We start from the raw sequence: 12,465 nt of genomic DNA, 5'->3' as shown, positions 1-12,465 counted from the left end.
CCCGGGAGGCAGAGCTTGCAGTGAGCTGAGATCCGGCCACTGCACTCCAGCCTGGGCGACAGAGCGAGACTCCGTCTCAAAATAAATAAATAAATAAATAGATAGATAGATAAATAAATAAATAAATAAAGATAGCTTGGTTAATGAAAAGTACACTGAGAAGAAATAAGAACAACTAAATTCTAGTCCTACCCCTGCTACTTCTTAGCTGTGTGACCCTAGATAAATCATTCTGTTTCTCATGACTCTTATGAAGGAAGTACCTTCAAGGAAAACACTAAGAAATTTCAGTGTTCAAATAGCTACAGAAGTATATGATCATCACCATATTAAAAGTAATTCATCACAGTATTCCAACTTCATAAGCATGACACCACCTCCTAAAATTTGGGCACAATTCTTAAGATACTTGAAAACAGGCCAGGCACAGTAGCTCACACCCATAATCCTAGCACTTTGGGAGGCCAAGACAGATGGATCACTTGAGGTCAAGAGTTCGAAACCCGCCTGGCCAACACGGTGAAACCCTATCTCTACTAAAAACACAAAAGAATTAGCCGAGTGTGGTGGCAGGCAACTGTAATCCCAGCTACTCAGGAGGCTGAGGCAGGAGAATCGCTTGAACCCGGGAGGTGAAGGCTTCAGTGAGCTGAGATTAAGCCACTGCACTCCAGCCTGAGCGACAGAGCAAGACTCTTTTCTCAAAAAAAAAGGCCAGGCGTGCTCACGCCTGTAATCCCAGCACTTGGGAGGCCAAGGCGGGCAGATCACGAGGTCAGGAGATCGAAACCATCCTGGCTAACACAGTGAAACCCCGTCTCCACTAAAAATACAAAAAAATTAGATGGGCGTGGTGGTGGACACCTGTAGTCCCAGCTACTCAGGAGGCTGAGTTAGGAGAATGGTGTGAACCTGGGAAGCAGAGCTTGCAGGGAGCAGAGACCGCACCACTGCACTCCAGGCTGAGTGGCAGAGTGAGACTCCATCTCAAAAAAACAAAGATACTTGAAAACAGTTTTATGTTATGTTGGCTTTTTTTGAGCACCCACATAATATTACTAACAGTTTTTAAGCTTATTAAGAAACTACAATAGGCCCCCACTCTTATCTTTGATTTTGCTTTCCATAGTTACCCACAATCGACCATGGTCCAAGAATATTAAATGAAAATTTCCAGAAATAAACAATTCATAAGTTTTAAATTGTCTGCCATTCCGACTGGCATGATGAAATCCTGTGCTGTCCCGTCTAGGACGTGAATCATCTGGTTATCAGATCCACTGTGGCAGTACACAATGCTTGTATTCAAGTACCCCTTACTTTACCCAATAATGGCCCTAAAGTGCAAGAGCAGCGATACTAGTAATTCAGATATGCCAAAGAAAAGCTTATTTGAAGTGAAAAGGTCAAAGTTCTCAAAATAATGAGGAAAAAAACAGTATATAGGATACAGGACTATCTGTGGTTTCACGTATCCACGGCAGGTCTCCGAATATCCCACTTTGATAAGTGGGATAAGTGGGATAAGGTGGGACTACGGTATACCCTTTTCTCCTCAAAAGAAATATTACATAGAATTCCGATTTATAAAACAGGTAGTAGGCCAGGCGTGGTGGCTCATGCCTGTAATCCCACCACTTCAGGAAGCCGAGACAGGCGGATCACGAGGTCAGATCGAGATCATCCTGGCCAACATGGAGAAATTTCGTCTCTACTAAAAATATAAAAATTAGCTGGGCGTGGTGACGCACGCCTGCAGTCCCAGCTACTCCGGAGACTGAGGCAGGATAATCGCTTGAACTTAGGAGGCGGAGGTTGCAGTGAGCCAAGATCGCGCCACTGCACTCCAGCCGGGCAAGATTCCATCTCAAAAAAAAAAAAAAAAAAACGGTAAAGGTGAGCTTTTCGTTGTTGTTGTTATTTCATTCTTATTAATAAAACTTACAAGTTAGAAAAGAAAGTGAGCTTTGAATTTTGAAAGAAGGTAACAGGGGCTGGGCACGGTAGCTCACACCTGTAATCCCAGCATTTTGGGAGGCTGAGGCAAGTGGATCACTTGAGCTCAGAAGTTCAAGATCTGCCCGGCCAACAGAATGAAACCCTGTCTCTACTAAAAATACAAAAGAATTAGCCAGGTGTGGTGGCAGGCACCTGTAATCCCAGCTACTCGGGAGTCTGAGGCAGGAGAATCACTTGAACCTGGGAGGTAGAGGTTGCAGTGAGCCAAGATCGCACCATTGCACTCCAGCCTAGGGAACAAGAGCGAAATTCCGTCTCAAAAAAATAAAAATAAAAACCCAAAACACTGAAATCTGAAACACAGAAAAAGAACACATACAATTCATTAAATAAAAAATACGAATGGTTAAATTTACTAGTAATTGCTTATTACATTTTCTGCCAAAGTAACTTTTTAAGAGATGAAGTCTTGCTATGTTGCCCAGGCTGGCCTTGAATTCCAGGGCTCAAGTGATCCTCCCACCTCAACCTCCTGAGTAGCTGGGAATACTAGAGGCACACATCACCATGCCCTGCTAAAATAACACTTTCTAAAGGATAATATTCCACACGGGCGAAAGTGTCCTTAACACAGGCATGACTAAAAGATCAATATATCCTTTCTCGCAAGCAAAGAGTATGCAAATAATGAAAAATGTTTATATTTTTTGACATAGTAAAGTCACTTCTAGGTATCTAAAAGAACCAGGGATGTAGTTAAAAGATTTAAGTAGAAAGATGTACATTTTCAACATTATTCATAATATGGGAGAACTGGTAACAGATAAATTAAATTTTATACAAAATGAAATCTTATATAAAAACATGTTTTCAGCCAGATGCAGTGGCTCACACCTGTAGTCCCAGCATTTTGGGGGGCCAAGGAGGGTAGATCACGAGGTCAGGAGTTCAAGACCAGCCTGGCCAACATGGTGAAACCTCGTCTCTACTAAACACAACAAAAATTGGCCGGGTGTGGTGGTGGGTGCCTGTAATCCCAGCTACCCGGGAGGTTGAGGCAGGAAAATCACTTGAACCTGGGAGGTGGAGGACGCAGTGAGCCAAGATCGCACCATTGCACTCCAGCCTGGGGTGACAGAGCAACACTCCATCTCAGGAAAAAAAAAAGAAAAGAAGCCGGGCGCGGTGGTTCAAGCCTGTAATCCCAGCACTTTGGGAGGCCGAGACGGGCGGATCACGAGGTCAGGAGATCAAGACCATCCTGGCTAACACGGTGAAACCCCGTCTCTACTAAAAACTACAAAAAACTAGCCGGGCGACGTGGCGGCGCCTGTAGTCCCAGCTACTCGGGAGGCTGAGACAGGAGAATGGCCTGAACCCGGGAGGCGGAGCTTGCGGCGAGCTGAGATCCGGCCACAGCACTCCAGCCTGGGTGACAGAGCGAGACTCCGTCTCAAAAAAAAAAAGAAAACAAAAAATCAGCCAGGTGTGATGGCTCATGCCTGTAATCCCAGCACTTTGGGAGGCCAAGGTGGGTGAATCACTTGAGGCTAGGAGTTTGAGAACAGCCGGGGCAACACAGTGAAACCCCATTTCTACAAAAACCACAAATATTAGCTGGGCATGGTGGTACACACCTGTAATCCTGGCTGAGGCAGGAGAATTACTTGAATCCGGTAAGTGGAGGTTGAAGTGAGCCAAGATCATGCTACTGCACTCCAGCCTGCGCCACAGAGTGAGACTCAAAAAAAAAAAAAAAAATCAATTCAGGAGGACTGGACAGAGTAGCTCACACCTATAATCCCAGCACTCTGGGAGGCTGAGGCAGGCGGATCACTTGAGGCCAGGAGTTTTGAGACCAGCCTGACCAACATGGTGAAACCCCATGTCTACTAAACAGAAAAATTCGCCCGGCATGATGACACATGCCTATAATCCCAGCTACTTGGGAGGCTGAGGCACAAGAACTGCTTGAGTCCCCAAGGCAGAGGTTGCAGTGGGCTGAGACTGTACCACTGCACTCCAGCCTGGGAGACAGAGGGAAACTCTGTCTCAAAAAAAAAAAAAAAAAAGGGCAGCCAGGTGTGCTGGCATATACCTATAGTTCCCAGCTACTCAGGAGGGTGAGGCAGGAAACTTGCTTGAGCCCAGGAGGTCGAGGTTACAGTGTACAAGAATCACATCACTGCACTCCAGCCTGGATGACAGAATAAGACCCCATCTCTAAAGACGGGAAAAAAAATTCTAACTTTAGATTAAATGTCTACTGAAAAAGGTATGTTATTAATTGATTTAGTATCTATATACTTAGAGTATCTAAAAAGCCCTGGAAACATGTAGTTTTATTAAACAGCTCACTGCAGAATAACAGTATTAAGAAAGATTCTCAGTCAGGTACAGTGTACCCCAATACTTTGGGAGGCCGAGGCAGGAGGATCACTTGAGCCCAAGAGCTTAAGGCTGCAGTGAGCTATAATTGGGCCACTGCACCCCAGCACGGGTGATACACTGTCTCTTAAAAAGTAATTAAAAATCAAAATATTAATTTTTTTCAATGAAAAAGATTCTTACTCAGCTGTATTTATTACCACTTTTGAATTCCTACTACAATTACCACAGAAATTTGACTGAATTTTTGAAGATACATTAAACATAGTATTTTTGCTTAGCCAACTGAACAGTGGTGATTCAGACAGATCATCATAAAATTTATACAATGTAACTAGCAAGAACTTTTAGGCCAGGCAGGATGGCTCACGCCTGTAAACCCAACACTTTCGGAGGCCAAAGGAGGAGGATCACCTGGGGTTAGGAATTCAAGACCAGCCTGGCCAACATGGTGAAACCTCACATCGACTAAAACTACAAAAATTAGCCAGGCATGGTGCTGCATGCTTGTAATCCCAGCTACTGAGGAGGCTGAGGCAGGAGAATCGCTTGAACCCAGGAGGTGGAGGTTACAGCGAGCCTAGATCATGCCATTGCACTCCAGCACCGGCAACAAGATTGAAACGCCTTTTCAAAAAAAAAAAAAAAAAGAACTGTTAGCCTAATCTGGGATTAAGTCCTGTGGTTCCACCAAACACAGTCACATGTGACCCTAAGCAAGTCACATAAACTCTATAAACCTTGGTTCTCTCATCTGCAAAGGATCGAGTACCTCCCTCAAAGAACTGATTAGATCAACAGCATGCAAAGTACTTAAGTACCCAACACAAACTCCTCAATAAAATAATCTGCTTTAATAATAAAACATACTGAAAGGCTGAGGCGGGTAGATCACCTGAGGTCATGAGTTCGAGACCAGCCTGGCCAAACTGGTGAAAACCCATCTCTACTAAAAATACAAACATTAGCTGGGTGTGGTGGCGGGCGCCTCTAACCCCAGCTACTTGGGAGGCTGAAGCAGGAGAATCACTTGAACCAAGGAGGCGGAAGTTGCAATGAGCTGAGGTGAAGCCACTGCACTGCAGCCTGGGCAAGAGTGAGACTCCGTCTCAAAAACACCACCAACAACAAAATAAACACAACAGAATTACTCTGCAAATACAGATATCAGAGTAGCTGAGTTCCATCTCAAATTTGACTATGCAGGTTGACAAGCGATCTTGGCAAACTACTTATCCTTTGTGAAGTGCAACTTTTTCACCAATTGGTATTGGGATACAATACTGCTCTTGCCTATCTCACATGAATTATCCATTTTGGACAATATGGTAAACTGTAACCCACTAAACGAATATAGAGAGTAAAATCTACAACATATAAATGGTTTAAAACAATGACATACACCAGGCGCGGTGGCTCACGCCTGTAGTCCCAAGAGGGAGAGGTTGTAGTGAGTCCAACATCGCGCCACAGCACTCCAGCCTGGGCGACAGAGTGAGACTCCGTCTCAAAAAAAAAAAAAAAAAAAAAGACGTACGATATAATTTTCACTCTGCTTTCAGAGAAATTTACCTTATGAGGTAAATAACCTCAATTTACTGAGTTTGCTATAGTGATGGCTTAAAGTATGTAACTTTAGGCCTCCAACTCCTCACCAAGATCTAGAAATGCTTTGGCCTTTGTAAACTGGTTCACAAAAGTAACTACAAAAGCAGTTATCATACAAACTCAACAGAACAAGCAGAAGCAGAGGAATAGAAATTTAAAATTTATCCTAAACAGAATGCAAGCCCACAAAATGATAACAGCAAAATTTACTCAATACATCCAAGCTTTTTACATGTTTTAAAAATGAAGCATTAAAAGAAAATGGCAAGTCCAATATTTTAGTATTGTTGGGATTGGTTACTCTAACACTAAAGTCAAACATGATTTTGAAAAGTAGTTTCAACTTTTATGATATGGATCAAGATTATATTTTAAAAGGGTGGGTGCAGCGGGGGAGGGGGGAAGCGGGGTACTTATGATAGGATCCTTAGTCTGCTTCCAGGAACACACTTCAATGGGTCCTCAACCTGTAAGCACAATTCTGTATCTGTATGCCTCTGCATGTTTCCATAGTGAAACTTTACAGCTTCAGATTCTCAGGACTAGAGGTATAACTAATAATACTAATACTCTCACCAAACACTGATGACAAAAGGAACTGTTCAAAATCTTTGTTACTTATTTTTAACGATATTACATTCTGCTAAACTTTAAACATTCCACATGAAGTCGTTATTCTTATCAAAAAGACTGTGCAGATCTGATATAAAGCTGTACTATCCACACTATGTCTACCCTTTCATTTAAAACACAATTATCTAGCCAGGCATGGTGGCTCATGCCTGTAATCCCAGTACTTTGGGAGGCTTAGGGAGGATAATGGCTTAAGGCCAGGAGTTTGAGACCAGCCTGGGCAACAATGCGAGACCCTGTCTCTATTAAAAAACAAAAACACACACAAAATTTGCTGGGAATGGTAGAGGGAGGGGAGAGTTAGGGAGAGATTTGTTAAAGGATACAAAATTACGGTGAGATAGGAGGATTAAGTTCTAGTGTTCTATACCACTACAGAATGACTACGGTTAACAATAATATATTATACAAGCCAGGCATGGTGGCTCATGCCTCTAATCCTAGCACTTTGGGAGGCCAAGGCGGGCAGATCACTTGAGTTCAGGAGTTCAACACCAGCCTGGCCAACATGGTGAAACCCCATCTCTACTAAAAATATGAAAATTAGCTGGGCTTGGTGGTACACACCTGTAGTCCCAGCTACTTGGGAGGATGTGGCAGGAGGATTGTTTAAACCCAGGAAGCGGAGGCTGTAGTGACCCAAGAGCATACCACTGCCCTTCAGCCTGGGCAAGGGAGAGAAACCCTGTCTCAAAAAAAAAATAATTTATGATACAGTTGCAAATAGCTAGGAGAATATTCAATGTTCCTAAAGCAAATGCTACATGTTTGAGCTGATGGATATACTAATTGTCTTCAACTGATCACTATACTTTTTATGTAGTGAAACATCACTATGTACCCCATGAATATGTAAAAATTACTTATCAACTAAAACTTTTTTAAAACAAAATTTTTAGGCCAGGCACACTGGCTCACTCCTGTAATTGCAGCACTTTGGGAGGCCCAGGCAGGCAGATCGCCTGAGATCAGGAGTTCGAGACAAGCCTGGCCAACATGGCAAAATCCCATCTCCACTAAAAATACAAAACTCAGCTGGGCAAGGTGGTGGGTGCCTGTAGTCTCAGTTACTCAGGAGGCTGAAGCAGAAGAATCACTTGAACCCGGGAGGTGGAGGTTGCAGCGAGCCGACACTGCACTCCAGCCTGGGTGAGAGCTAGACTCCGTGTCAAAAAAAAAAAAAAAAAAATTATTACACTCTTGCTTGTCCAGGTAGCCTTCTCTAAGGGTGATCAGTGTAAATTTCTCAAGAAATAGGGCTTTTGGTTTGTTTTTTAAGGAGAGCTGTCTTGATGGGGCGCGGCGGCTCATGCCTGTTAATCCTAGCACTTTGGGAGGCCAACGCAGGTGGATCACAAGGTCAGGAGTTCAAGACCAGCCCGGCCAATATGGTGAAACCCTGTTTCTACTAAAAACACAAAAATTAGCTGGGCATGGTGACTTGTGCCTGTAATCCCAGCCACTTGGGAGGCCGAGGCAGGAGAACTGCTGAACCCAGGGAGGCAGAGGTTCTAGTGAGCTGAAACCATGCCACTGCACTCCAGACAGAGCAAGATTCCGTCTTAAAAAAAAAAAAAAAAAAAAAAAAAGCAGTCTTACTATGTTGTCTAGGCTGGTCTTGAACTCCCAGTCTCAAACAATACTCCTGCCTCAGCCTCCTGCCTAGTGGGATTACAGGGGCGCATCACCACGTCTGTTTTGTGAAGTTGGTTTAATACTAATTATGTATTTTTCAACATGACCTGGAAACACACCACCCAAAAATATGCACAATTTTATTGCTTCTCTTAGCTGGCTAAACTGTTACAGGGTGTTGTATTTAAAGACAAATTCTGAGCACATTTTGGGAGGACTATAACTTTGAATTTTTTTTTTTTTTTTTTTTTTTTTGAGATAGAGTCTTGCTCTGTCGCCCAGGCTGGAGTGCAGTGGCATGATCTCGGCTCAATGCAACCTCTGCCTACAGAGATTCAAGCAATCAATTCTCCTGCCTCAGCCTCCCAAGTAACTGGGACTACAGGCACCTACCACCACACCCAGCTAATTTGTGCAGTTTTAGTAGAGATAGGGTTTCACCATATTGGCCAGGCTGGTCTCAAGCTCCTGACCTTGTGATCCGCCCGCCTTGGTCTCCCACAGTGTTGGGAATACAGGCGTGAGCTGTATTCAGAGTCGCCCAGCCAACTCTGAATTTCTAGATCAAGGTTGAACTGATGTTCATCTTTGTACAAGTTACAGGGGGGAAAAGGGCAGACTTTATAGGTAATTACTGCAAATGAGATCACAAGAAACACGTATCATCTACTTCAACAAGTTTTATCAAGCTGCAACCACTCATGTTCATTATCATGCTCCATCATAGCCATGGATAAAGAACTACAGGGAAAAAAACAACTTGTAATAGTGTGGTATAAACTACACATAAAATCGTTGAAGTAGAAAAAAATTTTTTTGAGACAGAGTTTCGCTCTTGTTGCCCAGGCTGGAGTGCAATGGCGTGATCTCAGCGCACTGCAAACTCTGCCTCCCGGGTTCAACCGATTCTCCTGCCTCAGCCTCCCGAGTAGCTGGGATTACAGGCATGTGCCACCATGCCAGGCTAATTCTATATTTTTAGTAGATACGGCGTTTCTCCATGTTAGTAGGCTGGTCTTGAACTCCCAATCTCAGGTGATCCGCCAATCTCAGCCTCGAAAATTGCTGGGATTACAGGCATGAGCCACTGCCCCTGGCTATAAATTTTTTAAAAAAGGAAGCATCACTGTGAGATTATTGTTTAAGAGTCAAATTTTCATATTGAGCCTCAAAGGCAGTATTAAGAAACTAAGTATTTTTAGAGTGCACTGGCTTACACACAAATAGAAAATCCTTACTTACTCATTAAAACAGGTTTCTTAGAGGGTGCACATGACCAGATTTTGTGAACCTGGTTGAACTAACTGTATTTGCTTAAAGGTAATAAAAGCTAAATTCTGTCTCAATTCTCCACATTTCTAACTCTCCATAAATGCACTGCATTTTTCAGTGCTTCTAACCAAAGTTCTAGGGGTTTCCCAGATAATCTTAAATAAGACCTTTCATTATGATCAAGATGCCACCTCTTTTCAAAAGATAAATACTTTCTTCAGATGTTTTGTTTAAAATTTTCCGCCGGGCGCGGTGGCTCAAGCCTGTAATCCCAGCACTTTGGGAGGCCGAGACGGGCAGATCACGAGGTCAGGAGATCGAGACCATCCTGGCTAACACGGTGAAACCCCGTCTCTACTAAAAAATACAAAAAAACTAGCCGGGCGAGGTGGCGGGCGCCTGTAGTCCCAGCTACTCGGAGGCTGAGGCAGGAGAATGGCGTAAACCCGGGAGGCGGAGCTTGCAGTGAGCTGAGAACCGGCCACTGCACTCCAGCCTGGGCGACAGAGCGAGACTCCGTCTCAAAAAAAATAAAATAAAAATAAAATAAAAATAAAATTTTCCAAGTTTAAGATATTTTAAAATCAGCCAGACTCAGTGGCTCACGCTGGTATGCCCAGCACTTTGGGAGGCCGAGGCAGGCGGATCACAAGGTCAGGAGTTCGAGACCAGCCTGACCAATATGGTGAAACCCGATCTCTACTAAAAATACGAAAATTAGCCGGGCATGGTGGGGGGAAACCTATATTCCCACCTACATGGGAGACTTAGGCAGGAGAATCGCTTCAACCTGGGAGGCAGAGGTTGCAGTGAGCCAAGATCGTGCCATTGCCCTCCAGCCTGGGCAACAAGAGCAAAACTCCGTCTGGTGGAAAAATATATATATATTTAAAATCACCAACGAAATTAAGTACTTGTTCCTCATATTACATTGCAAAGCTATTAACTTTCCAAGTTGAGCATAACAATCATAATCACACAACTTGTATCTGATATATAAAATACAGTAAGTATTGAAGATTTAAGTTTATCATATCGTAAACCACCTGCACCAGAAATAAAAATATCTCAAAATACACACAAATAATCTTAAAATTCTAGGATAATTTAGGGTGACACAAATACCGGAACCAATAGTTGGAATATGTGCAAAAGCCTATTCCATCTATCAGGAAGTAAATACGGAGTTCAAATTAAGTTAGAACCCTTCCACTTTTATTATTGCCTTTGGTCATTCAAGTGACATTCAAACACAAAGTAAAATTCAAACACAAACACCATGGTACATTTTATAAATCAATTGAGTGAATTGTATTACAAAATTAGATAGTCCGAAAGTCTATCTGTGGAAGTATCACAAACAGAATACAAATCCAAAACCCACATAAACTGTTCATAAGTGAGCATTTTTTCAACAACCAACTTTTTGTAAATTGATCCATCTAATTCACCTTTGCCAACTAGGCCTTTAGGCCCAGAAGTAGTTGATTTGCAATATATCTTCTATAAGCTGAAATACCATCTTGCAAGGGTCGAAAATAAAATAAGAAGGCCAGAAAACATCAACGTACCCTCTTTAATAAAAAGTAAAGTATCAGGTAAAAGGCCTTTCCTTCCAGGAGAGATAGGCCATAACTATCCCGGGATGGTATGTGTAGCACAGTGCTCTGCCTAGCAGAATTTACCACTAAAGCGGTGAATGCTACACTAAGAAACATCATTAACAAATTTATTTTAAAAATAGGTATGAAGGTTCCAGTCATCACTATCATAGTTCGTTTTCAGCTATTTAAGGTCTGGCTGAAGTGTTTAAGACACCCACACACCCGCAAGGGAGGGAAAAACCACCACCCTGCTCCCGGGGAGTTTAATGAAAATTAGCAGGTAAGAGAGGCCTTGGCAGCACGCTGGAAATCAAAGAGGGCTGCCGGAGGGTTTGGACTGCGGAGGAAAGCCTCGTCCTCCGACCCCACCTCCCCGCACCTTCCTGGCAGGGCGAAGGGGGCGAAGGCGCGAGGGTCTCATTACTGCCTTCATTAATTGACACCTGTAATGAGGAAACTTTCCGAGAGCCCAGAGCACTCGGGCCCGGCCGGGCCAGAGCTCCGCGGCGGCCGCCTCTCGGGCGCCCAGGTAACCCGGCCGGGTTGGGCCCGAGGCGCCGCGGCGGCCGCGCCACCGCGCACCTTCCCAGGGCGCTAGGCCCGCACGCCGCCAAGCCCGGCCGTCGCCTCCCGCAGGCCGCGGCAGCCCGGGGAAGCCAGAGAGCTGCGCGACGACCCCAAACCGTGCAGCCCAACAGGCCGCTACCGCGGCTACTTACTTTCATTTAACACCTCCACCAGGTCTGCGCAGTTCTCGCACATCGTTCGGCCGCCGCCCCCCCCCTCCCCCGCTTCGGATCACACTGACTGATCCCAACCGGCGGGGGGGAGGGGAGAGAGGCGGAGGAGGGGGCTGGCCGGCCGGCGGGGCGGGGAGGCGACGAGGGCGGGCGGCGGCGGGGACGGGGCGGGGAGCAAGAGAATGGGGGAGGGGGCCGGCGGTCCCCACAGCGGGCGGGGGAAAGGAAGGGAGCGAGGGGAGGTGCGCAGGCCGGAGGGGCGCGGAGGCGCCGGCGGCGGGGAAGGAGGGGAAGGACGGGGGAAGGGGAGAGGGAGGGAGGGGGCGGGTGGGGAGAGAAGCAGCAGAGTCACTTCACCGACCAGACGCCGCGGCCACCGCCGACGCCGCCGCCATTTTAACAGAGCGCTCGGGCTGCGCTCGGCTCTTTCCGCCCGGGCTTAGGAGCGGACGAGAGGCGCCGCGCGCTCTCATTTCCCCGCCTCCCTCTCTCCCTCCCTCGCCTCTCCCTCCGCACACAAGCCGCACGCTCTACACCCCGCCGTGGCTGGCTCGCCGCCCTCCCTTTCCTCTTCCGTCCGGCCTCCCCGCCCTCGGTCCACCCCCTCCGCGCGCTCGCCCACCCCG

General features: G+C 45.5%; 1 protein-coding gene across 7 annotated transcripts in view; it reads right to left on the bottom strand.

Annotated features, from left to right (window-relative positions):
- The window catches only part of USP34 (ubiquitin specific peptidase 34), a 291,125-nt gene extending 278,869 nt beyond the window's left edge, over positions 1-12,256 (bottom strand). For 2 of the 7 annotated variants that reach the window (XM_030921650.1, XM_030921652.1), the window contains exon 1: positions 11,819-12,012. In XM_030921650.1, the coding sequence (XP_030777510.1) occupies positions 11,819-11,861 (43 nt within the window). In that variant the 5' untranslated portion in view covers positions 11,862-12,012. Of the gene's footprint in view, positions 1-11,818 lie in introns of all 7 variants that reach the window. The other 5 variants (XR_004054451.1, XR_004054449.1, XM_030921651.1 and 2 more) reach the window with 5 other exon arrangements.
- Positions 12,257-12,465: the final 209 nt, after the last annotated feature.

This window comes from Rhinopithecus roxellana, chromosome 17 (assembly GCF_007565055.1).
Source record: "Rhinopithecus roxellana isolate Shanxi Qingling chromosome 17, ASM756505v1, whole genome shotgun sequence".
Taxonomy (NCBI): Eukaryota; Metazoa; Chordata; class Mammalia; order Primates; family Cercopithecidae; genus Rhinopithecus; species Rhinopithecus roxellana.
The sequence above is the reverse complement of the archived record's forward strand: the minus strand, read 5'-3'. Positions and strand labels throughout refer to the sequence as shown.